Source organism: Microcaecilia unicolor, chromosome 11 (genome assembly GCF_901765095.1).
Source record: "Microcaecilia unicolor chromosome 11, aMicUni1.1, whole genome shotgun sequence".
NCBI classification, from domain to species: Eukaryota; Metazoa; Chordata; class Amphibia; order Gymnophiona; family Siphonopidae; genus Microcaecilia; species Microcaecilia unicolor.
Window position 1 is genome coordinate 41,675,139 of NC_044041.1, and position 13,309 is coordinate 41,688,447.

The following is a 13,309-nucleotide window of genomic DNA, read 5'->3' on the forward strand; positions in this document are numbered from 1 at the left end:
AAAGGTTGCCCTTCTTCGTCAGATGGGAAAAAAGCAAATGTAGTAGCAGATAGTGAAACATCCAAGTATTGTTTTGACAGTCTGGCAGGGTGGGAGGGAGGGGGTGGGTAGGTGGTATGCATGGGGACATCAAAGCATTTCATTGACATTCTAATAGAATGGGTATGGGTAGGTAAGAGGAGGATGATAAACAGAGAAATACAACCTTATGGTTTATAATGTGCTAGAAAACCCAGATCCTTGTTAAGTCCTGTGTGTAGGGTGTCAAAATATTCAATCATTCTGACTTCAAAGGTCTTACGTTCCTGTATTGTTTTAAAGTTACCTTTCAAGATTCTTACTTTGAAATCACTGGTGCAGTGTTCTGGTCCTGTAAAGTGTTGTCCCACAGGGGTGGGCACCCGACTGGCACCGGCTGTCTTCATGTGGTGTCTGTGCAAGTTAAATCTTGTCTTAAGCATTTGGCCTGTTTCTCCAATATAGCATCCTTCGTTACATTTTTTACACTGACTGATATATAACACATTGGAAGATGCGCATGTGAAAGATTCTTTTATGTTGAATATTTTTCCCTTATGAATGACTGTGGGGTCCTGTGAGATGTTTTGGCATAGCTTGCAGCTGGATCTGTTGCAGGGAAATGTGCCTTTCGCTTTATTTTCAGTCTGTGTTGGGAGTTTACTTCTGATAAGCTTGTGTTTTAAGTTGGGTGGCTGTCGGAAGGCCAGCACTGGTGGGGATGGGAATATCTCTTTCAGTAATTCATCTTCCTGGAGTAGAGGCTGTAGGTCTCTTATGATTTTCCTCAGCTTCTCCAGCTCTGGGTTGTATGTCACTACAAGAGGGATTCTGTCTGTGGCTTTTTTTTTCATTGTACTGTAGCAGATTTTCCCTGGGTGTTTTGAGGGAGGAGGCAATATTCTTGGAGATTATTTTGGGGTTGTAGCCTTTCTGTTTGAAGGATGCAGTCAGGGTTTTAAAGTGTCTGTCTCTATCCCCTGGGTCCGAGCAGATACGGTCAAAGCAATACTTGGATGTTTCACTATCTGCTACTACATTTGCTTTTTTTCCGATCTGACGAAGAAGGGCAACCTTCGAAAGCTAATCAAGAAATGTATTAAGTTATGTCCAATAAACATAGTAACATAGTAGATGACGGCAGAAAAAGACCTGCACGGTCCATCCAGTCTGCCCAACAAGATAAACTCATATGTGTATACCTTACCTTGATTTGTACCTGCCTTTTTCAGGGCACAGACTGTACAAGTCTGCCCAGCAGTATTTCCCGCTTATTTTCTTTTCCATATTTTATTTTATTTTGTTTGATTTCTATTGATAACCTTTAAGAGTGGACTAACACGGCTACCACACCTCTCTACTTAAGATGGCATCAACTCGGAAATTTATTAATCAAACCTGACACTGGTCTGTGTTTCAGCAAAGCCGTCTGCATCAGGGGTCTTACAGTAGTCACAAGGTACAGTTGTAACAATCCTTCAAAACAATTTGCCAATTCTTGAGTTATGCAAGGGCGCCAACAAAGGGCGCAAGTGTGAAACTACGAATAAACTCAAGTGCGATACACAATCTGCTCGGATAATGCAGAGAAAGAGTTTGGTGTTTCTTTGGTGTGCTTTGGATTCTCTCTGTCATAGTTTCAGAATAGCAGTACATGCAGCGTAAATGTTGGCACATAATTTGAAAGTGGGCAAACACATGGATGGAGTCTGGGCAGAGCATGAGCAGGGCATACAGTTATATGCATATAGTAACAGTAGAACTGTACATCTGGTGTGTTCTCACAGAATTCATAATCTAAACGATCACCTGATGATGAAAATATCTTAACAGAACTTCAGCGGTGCAGCTCCCAGTGTATCACAGTTTATCTACTAGAGACTTTCTTAGCTGAATGAAAGTACTGAGACGGCAAGACAGGTCAGGCTGTGTATGTGGGGGTTTTCCTTGAGGCAGCTGAGGCAAAACATGGCGCATGTCGGAAAAGTATCCACCCCCCCCCCCCCCGAGCCGGATAATGATACAATCATTAATACTATCACAACTAGACTACTGCAATGCAGTATATGTAGGATTCAAGGAAAACACACTAAAATCGCTGCAAAACACGGCAGCAAGACTGATATTCAAGAAGTCGAAATATGAAAGAGCTACTCCACTGCTCAAAATACTACACTGGCTACCATCAAGGCAAGGTTAACCTTCAAAGCTAGCAGCCTCATTTACAAGATTCTATTTGGCATGTCCCCTGAATACATGCTAGATATGATTGAACTATCCCCAAGAAATGCAAGCCCAGAAACCAGAGGCTATTTACTCCTCCACCTACCCAACTGCAGAAACATAACCTACAAAACCATATACACAGTGAGATTTAGATACCTGGGGTCCAATACCAAAGGTCATAAGAGGCATCAGAAAGGAACTGAAAACCTACCTCAAATTTTCCAAAGCCAATTACATAAACTATTGACATCCTTTCTATAAGATGTCAATGTCCTTTCTACTTTCAAACTGTAAACAAGGGCAGAGTCAGGATGGACATAGAAGATATTGGGCTCTTATTCAGTGTCTGTGCCCACATACCTAACTAGATAGATAGGACTGTACAAAAAGCACTTTAAGGACACTTTCAGTCCACCTAGTCTGCTCTGTAATCCCTCTAACCCCACTGTGCCACCGTACACCCTGTGCAGCCTCCAGTCTTCTGCCTCCCTTGCCTTCACTGCCATTCCCTGTACGTCTCCCATGGTTAGGGTTTAGGTAGGATGGCTATTCTATGGTCCTAGAAAGCAAACAGGTAAGTGATCCACAAGATCCAGAACAGCTAAAAGATAGGGCAAACAGTGTGTTAGAATTTAACAAAATGTATTCACCACAGATAAATAAAAACACTCTCTATACACCCAACATGGCCATGTTTCACCCACACAGGGGCTGAACACAAACTGTAAAATAGATACATAGAAGACCATCAATATGGATAATGTTGCTAGTGGAGGAGTAGCCTAGTGGTTAGTGCAATGGACTTTGATCCTGGGGAACTGAGTTCAATTCCCACTACAGCTCCTTGTGACTCTGTGCAAGTCACTTAACCCTCCATTGCCCCAGGTACAAAATAAGTACCTGTATATACTATGTAAACCACTTTGAACATAGTTACAGAAAAGCAGTATATCAAGGCCCATTCCCAATCAACTGGGCAGACTGGATGGACTACACAGGTCTTTATCTGCCATCACATACGATGTAATTGTGCATTTATATAAATAGTGGTTATCAATAGAAATCAAACAAAATAGAAAATAAGATGATACCTTTTTTATTGGACATAACTTAATACATTTCTTGATTAGCTTTCGAAGGTTGCCCTTCATCATCAGATCGGAAATAAGCAAATGTGCTAGCTGACAGTGTATATAAGTGAAAACATTCAAGCATTACTATGACAGTCTGGCAGGGTGGGAAAATAGGGGTGGGTAGGAGGTATGCATGGGGGCATCAAAGCATATCATTGATATTCTAACAGGATGGGTGTGGATAGGTGAGGGGAGGGTGATCAACAGAGACATTAGTCAGAAACTGAGAAATGAACTTATACATCAACTCTACAATATACATTGTCAGCTAGCACATTTGCTTATTTCCGATCTGAGGAAGAAGGGCAACCTTCGAAAGCTAATCAAGAAATGTATTAAGTTATGTCCAATAAAAAAGGTATCATCTTATTTTCTTTTCCATGTTTTATTTTGTTTGATTTCTATTGATAACCTTAAGAGTGGACTAACACGGCTACCACACTCCTCTACTTATAAATAGTGGGAAACCAAGGTTAGTAAGGACTACTCTGATTTGAAACAATAGGACAATTATTGTGGTGATTTTATTCACGTTTTGCACCTGAAGATAATGAGATTTTCTTTTCATTAATAAAAGTAATGCAGTTTTTAAAAAAAATAATTTTAAAAAGCCTGAATAAAACTGTTGCAAACCTTTAATAAAACGAGTTCCCTGCTCTTTCTCAGTTGCAGGCTTTTTCTACCCCTAAGCTGTGTCCCAGCTTCTCTTTTTTTTTTTTTTTTTTTTTCGCTTTGGTTCCTCTTTGCCGCTGTGAATGAAAACAGGAGCTCTCCCTCCCTCCCTCCCTCCCTGCTGGCTGGGGCTGGAGGACTGCCAGCGACCACTGGGTCCTGGCTCAGCTCCAGGGGGAGGGAGGGAGAGCGCGCATTAGCCAGCAGCTCCTTGATTCATAGCGAGGTGCTTGGGCTGAGCGTACACAGAACTGCAGAAGGCTCGGTGCCTGTTCCTGGGTCCTCTCCGTCCCGGCAAAGCGTAAGTGGAGTTTTGCTGTATTTCGGCCTCTTCTTTTATCCTCTAGACCCCCCACAAAATCGGCAATATTACGGGGTTTTTTTGTTCTGAACTGAAACGAATGTATTAATATTTTTTACCCTAGGATTTTCTGTCTCTTTTCTGTACTCAGCTGGCTTCTCAGATCTGGGGTCACCTTTGGTGCAGATTCATTTCTATTATGGATGTGGCACCCTACCTGCAAAGCTTTTCCTTAGGAATTTTTGTAGTTTGCAGAAAGATGTATTTGTGCATTCTTTTGTAAATTGCTCTAAAACCGCTTTGGGGAACTAGAGAGGTGGTATATAAGCCCAGAAATAAAAAAAATAAACTTGGGGTGTTTTAGTCCTGGCTTAAAAAAGTGGTGATAGGTTACTACTGGCTCCTAGCCTTTTCTCACATTACTAAATGCATTTTCTCTTTCTTATCACTCTGCCGGTGCCCGACCAGCTTCTCCATCTCCTCCTTGACTGGTTTCCACTCCCGTTCTCTCTCCAGCTCTGGTTGAAACTGGAGAATAGTTTGAAGGAGTTGCCAGTCTGCAAGTTTTTTTGCATATTTTTTTCAGAATTATGCGCTTCCCTTTTTCCCTCCTAACCTTGACATTTTTATTTGAGGAGGGGGGTCGTATCGAGCGGTCTTAGGTAGCCACAGATTTCATTTCTTGCATTTTTCTCTCTGCAGGAACAGAGAGGCTCCTGGAAGATTCCCTTCTGGAAGTCGCTTGGGGCAGCTGACAGAGCAGGGTGCTCTAATACCTTCTTTTGCCAGGGACCGGAAGCCCCTGGTAGATTTTTTTGAACTGGGTCCTACTGGTGCTAGCAATGGTAGGTCACCTGCACTTACAAGCGATGGAAGACAGCTTGAAAGAGAAGAACCGGGAAGGCTTGCTGGATAGCCCGGACTCCGGACTCCCTCCCAGCCCCAGTCCGCCTTTCTACGCCATTTCTCCAGGTCTTCTAGAGGGCAGAACTGGAGGCAGCATCAGTGCCCTCCATTACCCAGGGCATGGCTATAGGAAAGAAGCAAAGGAGGGGAAATTGGTAAGAACCTTTGAGTCTTCTTCCTGAAATTGCTTTGAAAATCTGCTAGTCATTCCTTAAGGAGAGAAAGAATAGAGGTCTTTGGTGTGCCCATATGATGCATGTGCCAGATAAGATGAAATGCACCTGCCCAATAAATATGCTTCTTTGTGTATCGGGGGTTATACTGAAACTTCCCAAATCTGTCCAGTCAGGATTTTAGGATATTCACAATGAATATACACAATATAAATCTTTGCGCACTGCTTCCATTGTATGCAAAGTAATCTCACGCATATTCATTGTGGTATCATTTCCATAAATCTGAAGAGTTTTACAACCTTGGCAGATTGTTGTAATAAAGATTAGTTAATACAGTGATTTGGAGAGATGTGCATGAACTCTGGGTATGGAACAGTAAACAGGGGTCAACAGGTGTGTACTATGCACTGCATAGTTTTAAACCCAATGGGGCATTAAGCAATGGGCAATAAATACTGAAACGGTATTATAGATTGCATTTTAATCTCTGAGGATCAGTAGCCCTGGGTGGTGACCTTCGTCCAGTAAGTAGTGATTTGGGTATGGTGTACTTGGCACTGATCTTTGAGAAGGAATACTGTGTACTACACTGGGTAAGACTGGTAGACCCTGTGCATTTTTTTCTAGCAAAAAAGGTGCCGGTACTCAAATGCTAGGCCACCCTTCAGGGGTGGGGTGATCACCGAGGGACCCACCCCACAATAGCCAGGCCACCTGCAACCGGGCACAGAATCTATGACAAAGCAGAACTGGTGTGTAGAGCCTGAGCTCTTTCATGAAAACATGGGGTCCATGGATCAATTTTAGCAGACAATGGAAAAGGTGCCGGTACTTAGTACCCCCAAGTACCCCCTCAAAAAAGCCCTGGGTAGACCTTTCACATGTAGAGTCTGATTTATCTAGACTCTACATGTTGTTGCAGCAAACTGTAATGTGATTGCCATATTAGTCCATCCTAATAATGTAGGAATAAGAGTCCACAAATAAGCTGAAGAGCAAACCTTTTTGCGGGACAAACATAATATGTCTGTGAATAGCATCCAAGGGTTATATTCCCTTCCTCAAGTTGGTGATGTGTATAAGAGAAACTTCAGCTAACTGAAATCCCTGCTACGAAATTTGGTCAACCTCAAGCAGCATCTTCATCACTAATTACACTGTGGTTCTTCCAAAATTTACAGTGCACTGCTGGCAGTCTTCTTGAACGGAGAGAAAGAAGCAGAAACCTATTTGGTGCACTTAAAATAAAAATATCATGCCTTTGTTTACTTTAAGTAAAGACTGTGATGGGAAAAATAGGAGATGAAGAGGAGGCAGCAGCCCTAGTAGGCTCGATAACACATGTGTTTATTCCCATTGTTAGTGTTGACCCGTCAGGTATGCAATATGTGTAGTTGGCGGGTTTCTGCTGTGAACAGAGAACACTGCAATTGTTTAGCAGGGTGGTGTGTAATGAACCTGGATCCAACATTACGGTTTTTCTTGTGCTTGGTTGTTTGCACTGCAGAAGACTGTCTAGATGCCTCCAGTTTAATAGAATGAATCTGTACAGTTTCAGTTTTACGATGTTGACAGCATTCTTGATAAAACCATGGATTTGAAGCAATGTGTGTGAGCTCTGGGTTCTGGGTAGTAATCAGAGGGTCAACACACAGGTACTATGCACTGGGTGGGATTAAGAGCAGAGAGGCAGAGCGATGGAGCGCATAGCTGAGGACCTGGAGAACAGATTAATTTTCCTTATCCCTTATTGATCTTGAACAAATCACTTAGCAGAAACATTGACTTGGATATGGATTGGAATGGAGCTTGTGTGGCTGACAGCTGGGATATATCCCCAGAGCAATATAGACAGAAATAACCAGACAGACAAACTATAGGCCAGTAGGTCCACATCTCGCATCCTCCACCGTATGAAGACAGAATCAAAGCAAAACTTAAATCACTTTCACACTTTAAACAGGGAATAGATGGGTGTAACCTACAGGGAGCAAGAGCTACTACTCTGGCTGCCTTGCTGGGCAGTGGATGGACCTATGCTCAGATTTGGTCTACAAACCTTTTAGGTCCAGGATATTGTCATCATGTGATTTATCATGTGCAAAGCATGCTCTTGTCACAGTGTAAATTAATGAATATGCAAGCCCGGTCAATGAAAGGTTTTCATAGGATTTTTGTCTTGGATTCAGTCTCCTACCAGAGAGCCCATTTCAAAAATAGCGTCTTGTTTACTCATGTGAGTCAATAAGTTAACATGCAGTATAATACATGTTAAATAATTCAAGCCCCATTATTATCAAGAGGGACTATTTACTAACTCTGTGCTTAACACAAATCAATGCACATTCATCTCCATTAACACACATTCATAGTTGAGGCCCTTAGTTTAGAGTTTACGGCCAAAGGTCTCGTGAGACACCAGGTGCATTTATTAAGGTGTCTGCAGGGCTGGTGTTAGGGGGTGGAAACAGGACAATTGAAGAGATGAGTTCTATGGATACATGCAAGTTTTTATTTTCATGAATTCTAGCCAACCTAAGAAAATGTTTCCACCGAATATCATTTAACTTATGAATAAATGCCTTATAATGCAATTTTTTACACGCCCTATGGCTATCTGTAAAGGTAGTCTGTTTCCAGTATGAACTCATTTTTCAAAAAAAAAAAAATGCACTGAACAGGTTTTGGAACTCACCTGCAACTGCCCGGGGCTCCCATATCATAAGGGTTCCAAACCTACTTACAGATGAAGGAAATACAGCCTGCTGGTGGGCATTGGAGCCTGTGCAAACTTTCTGTCCTGGGACTCAACATGTTTAACACTGGCCCTGTATGTCTGAGCGTACAAGTGAAATTAGTAAATATATGACATGTTTTGTTATGCTTTATTTCATTAACATAGAACTGTGTTTTGGGCTTTTATTGCCCAGCAGTTGCCATTTGCTGCTTTGGACGTCCATCTCAATCAGAACCAGCCTCTGTTGGGCAATAGTGACATAAGCCTTCATTCATAAATATCCAGGGGTTTGCCCCTGTTGTTGTATCCATGCCTTTCTCCTCCTAAACCACTAGATGTCATCAATGAGCAATGAGTGAGATTCCCTGCCCCTCCCCCTAGGCTATGAAGGTGGCCTCTGCAATAGAAGTTATCCCTATTCTTGTAAAAACACATCTTGAATCTTTTATATTAGCAATGCCTTAGGAAAAAATATCTTTCAAGATGAAAACTCAGCATTCTGCAACAGCCACATCTACTTCACATTAAAGTTAATAGGAACCAGTGCTGTGGCACAGTGCAGGCTCTGTGCACTGCCTTGAGGAGAATCTGGGATCAGCTCCCAGCTCAGGTCCTCTTCCAGGCTGAGCAAGGCTGAGGATGTTATAAAGGCATCATTCCAAGTCCCTGCTGAACAGTTGGGGGGGGGGGGGGGGAGAAGCAAGGGAGCCTTAGTCAGGCAGTATGGTCCAATAGAGTCCAGTGCTATGAAGCTGAAAACCCAACTTCCACCCTTCACACACACACACAGCACTTCTAGTCTGGGATTATGCAAAACAAGACTGGAGCACAGTATTCATTCCACTGAGCAATCTGAACAAAAAATATTATTATTTACAATAATATTAAGTTTCGTTTACTTTATTAAAGTATTTCCTTGATCACCTGAAGGCAGTTTACAATATAATTAATTAAAAAAAATAACAATAATAATAATAATAAAGAGTCAAATATAAAATAAAAGATGAAACAATGGAAGAAAAGAAGAAACAGATAAAGGTGTAAATGTCATGATAGAATTACTTCATTTTTATCGTGACTTTATTGAGAAGATGTGTTGACCTGTTGAGATCAGGTTACACATTATGACATTAGAGGACCTAAAACTTTGAGATTCTTGGGCAGCAGAGGGTATTTTCACCCTCTGGTGAAAATACTCTTGTGTTTAACTATAGATATTGAAACATGGTAGAAATCAGCTGGCAGTAAACACCGAGACGCCCATTATATTCCTAAGGGCATCTCAGCGTTTACTGCCAGCTGATTTCTACCGTGAGCTAAAAATGCTACCGTGGCTTTGTAAAAGGATCCCTTAATTTGTTCCCCTTTTATCAGCTGTACTTAGAATCCTAAGAATGTCTTTTTAGAAGTGCAGTGCGATGTTTAAACATGTAAATGGTGTTTTAAGAAAGCCACTATTTATACATTTAGATACACAGTGTGTGCACAGTTTGGAAGGGGGTGTGTTGTGGTTATGGTTTGGGCGGGATGGAAAAGTTGACATGTTATTTCTGATTTTGGAAATGGCAATACACTCATACCTAAAACACCTTAGAGGTCAGCATTTACAACTTCTAGAAGGCAGCTAACTGCTTGTTTGGACCTGGGGATTGCGTCAGTGATTGATGGAGCAATTGTGTCCATCTCTCTGGTGTTTTAGACCATTTCAAAACCATATCTTTTTAAAAGTTTTTTTTCCCTCTTGGCGCCTTAATTGGCTCTTCCTGGATGTTGAATTTTTACGTAATATAGGTTGTAAAAATCAGTATTTACATGTTCAAAATCCCAAGCAGGGGCGTAGCCAGACAACAAATTTTGGGTGGGCCTAGGCAAGAAGTGGGTAGGCACCAAGTGTCCTCCCCCCCTTCCAACCACCACCAAAAAAAATGTTTCCGCTGGCAGGAAGTGGAGAGTAGCGTTTTTGTTACCATCAGGGGGAAGTCTACAGCTGGCCGAGCTTGAGATCCCCATCAGCTACTGCTAAATGTGTGCTACTGTTGGGTGGGCCTGAGCACTAAATGGGTAGGCCCCGGCCCACCCAGGCCCACCTGTGGCTACGCCACTGATCCCAAATGAGGCCACTCTTTTTGAATGCATCCTTTCTAACCAGGCTGTTCCAGCTATACCAGCTGCAATTGGCACGTGCATTTCCCACATCCTTACACGTATTCTACAAAAACCTCTGCACTCAGTGAGCCTTGTGTAAAATCAATCGGAAATTGTGCACGTCACAATTGCTACCTAGATGCCCTAAGTAAATCCAGACTTCAGGTTTTCAGCAGATAATTATCCTAAATTTAGGATTCTAAAAGTTATGCTCTTAAATTGAGCCTGTCATTAGGTGTCTGGTGCTAAAAATCAGTGCTAAGCTCCTAAATCTTTTCCTTCAAGCTAACTCCACTCCCACTTCTATTTTTAGATTCCAAAATTCAAGCCCTCAGCCCTAATAAATTATCAAATAAACCAATTCAGGAGCCCAGCTTTCAAAATTAGAAGCCGAAGCCTTGTGGGTCCAATATTTAGCCCATGGTGGTAAGTGGCTGTTGAGCTGCTTCCAACCACAGGCTGAGCTAACCATGGCTCTGAAATGCCAGGCCATGCATGGCTCTGGGCACTGACTGCCAGCATGGACGTTAATGGGGCACTGGACGATATTCAGACTGGTGCTTGGTTAACTTGCTGTTTTGCTGTCCTAGCTTTATGCATTTACTTGGCCAGTTACAGACTGAAAATTGTTGCTAACTGGTTACCGTGTAGGTAATGAGCGTCAAATCAGTCCTACCGTCAGGGCAGTGCAGCAGCCTGGCAGTAGTTCCAAAGTTGGCGCATGCAGTTTTCCGTGGTAGAAAATAATTTTCCATTTTCTACCATGGGGGGCCATTTCCACACATTGCCACACTCTGCCTGATTACCATGGGGTTATTGCATGAGCCCTTCCCACCAAGTAATTTGGAGGCAGTTAGGGCTCATGCAGTAAAGCCTGGCCATTATTGCTGTAAATAGAATATCAATATCAAAATCCACTATAAAAAGTCAATCCCTCAATGATCTCAACAGGTTTGGAGGGGCATACACCAAAACGTTGCTTTACAACTTTTAATTATTTATTTGTTTGTTTGTTTGTTTGTTTGTTTGTTGCATTCGTATCCCACATTTTCACACCTATTTGCAGGCTCACCGTAGTGGCGTTCGCCAGTTCTGGAATGAACAAATACAGGTGTTATTGTAGTAAAATAGGTTCATGTAAGGTAGGTACATTAGGGGAACTTTAGGGAAGGTGCCTTGTTGAAGCATGAAGTTTAAGTGGGATGTGAGATCTATTATGAAGCGGTGGGGGGTGGATTTTATTAGGTGGCTGGGGCAAGTGTCCAGTTGACAGTGGCTGTTGGAGTACCTCTTGATCGCCTGGGTAACTGTATCGGTGGTGAGGATTCGGTCCGCAGGGTGTTCATCAGGGGATGGTTCCAGTTCAGTGATGTAGTTTTCGATGTCCGTGTTGTCCTGAGGTAACGTTTTGCGTAGGTTTGCAATTTTTTCGTTGAAGTGTTTAGCAAGGTTGTCTGCAGATGGAATGTCAGTATTGATTGTGGTGATCGGCGTTGTTTTTAGTAGTTTGTTCACGAGATGGTATAGTTTCTTCGTGTCTTTGTAATCCGGCCCTATTTTAGTTTTGTAGTATGGCCTTTTGGTTTGTCTTATTGTGTATTTGTATTTCTTTTGTAATTGTTTCCAAGCGTTGAGTGTATGTTTGTCTTTTATTTTTTTCCATGCGCGTTCCAATTTCCTGGATTGTGTTTTTAATTTTTTCAGTTCTTCATTGAACTACGGTATCGAGTTGTGTCTACGTGAGGTTCTTGTTCGTAAGGGTGCTATTTTGTCTAATATGTGTTTACATCTTTTGTCCCATTCTGAGAGGTAGTATATGGAGTCCGTTTGTGTTGCCCAATCGTTATTGTATAATTGTTTCCAGAATGTTTCCACGTCTATTTGGCCTCTCGTGGCTTAGGATGTGTTTTCCTGTATGTGAAGAGAACCCTTTTTCCGCCATTTTAGGGATAAGTTTAGTCTGTAATGGTCGGTCCATGGTGTTTCTGTCCATTTAGTTTCTGTTATTATTAGATTCTGCTCTGTGGACAGTTTGTATGAGATGAGGTTGAGAGTGTGCCCTTTCGTATGGGTTGGTTGCGTGTGTGGCCATTTAAGATCACATAGATGGAGGAAGTCTTTGCATTCTCGTGCATTGGTAGAGTTTGGGTCTTCTAGTTGAAGGTTAATGTCTCCTAGTACTAGTACATTGGAGTTGGGTACGCAAGTATTTGAGATGAAGCCCATGAAGTTTGACTGGCTTTCATTCCAATTGCATGGTGGTCTGTAAAACAGCCAAGCATACAAAAAGAGAAGTCCAAATCTCCCGTGAAGACAAAACAAAACACAAAAAAAGGCGGAAGACAACCCAAAACAGACCAAAAACAAGGGAGTTAGAGCGCCAGAAAAGTTTAATAGGACCCTACACGGTCCGTGTTTCGGCCAGCAGGATGGCCACGTCATGCTGTTTTCTTTTAAATGACAGCGGTTTTAGCTGCTCTAGTTTTTCGCCAGTACATATGCTCACGCTCGCCATTTGACAGCATACAGCATTTTGTTTCATGAATATCTTGGAGGAATACCTGTAAACATCAGATTCAGGACCCCTGAGGAAGGCCTGCTGGCCGAAACACGGACCGTGTAGGGTCCTATTAAACTTTTCTGGCGCTCTAACTCCCTTGTTTTTGGTCTGTTTTGGGTTGTCTTCCGCCTTTTTTTGTGTTTTGTTTGGTCTGTAAAACAGGACACAGTTTAGGTGGTCGAGCAAGGTTTTATGTTGGATTCTGATCGAGGCTATTTCGAGTTGGGTTGTTATGGATTCAGCTGTGGTTTCGATGGTGAAATGGGATCGGTATATTAGCGCTATGCCTCCGCCTCTCTTTTCCTTTCTGGTCCAGTGAGTGATTTTGTATCCTGGAGGGCATAGGTTTAGGATGATTGGGTCCTCTTGATTATGGATCCAGGTTTCGGTGATAAAGAGTAGATCAAGTTTTGCTGACATGATCCAGTCTGCTAC

At 42.3% G+C, this 13,309-nt stretch overlaps 1 protein-coding gene across 1 annotated transcript in view; it reads left to right on the forward strand.

The window, feature by feature from the left end:
- Window positions 1-4,170: 4,170 nt before the first annotated feature.
- The window catches only part of RFLNA (refilin A), a 41,845-nt gene continuing 32,706 nt past the window's right edge, over window positions 4,171-13,309 (forward strand). Inside the window, exons 1-2 of the mRNA XM_030219587.1 lie at window positions 4,171-4,350; window positions 5,053-5,411. Coding sequence (XP_030075447.1) covers window positions 5,193-5,411 — 219 coding nt within the window. The 5' untranslated portion in view covers window positions 4,171-4,350; window positions 5,053-5,192. The remainder of the gene's footprint in view (window positions 4,351-5,052; window positions 5,412-13,309) is intronic.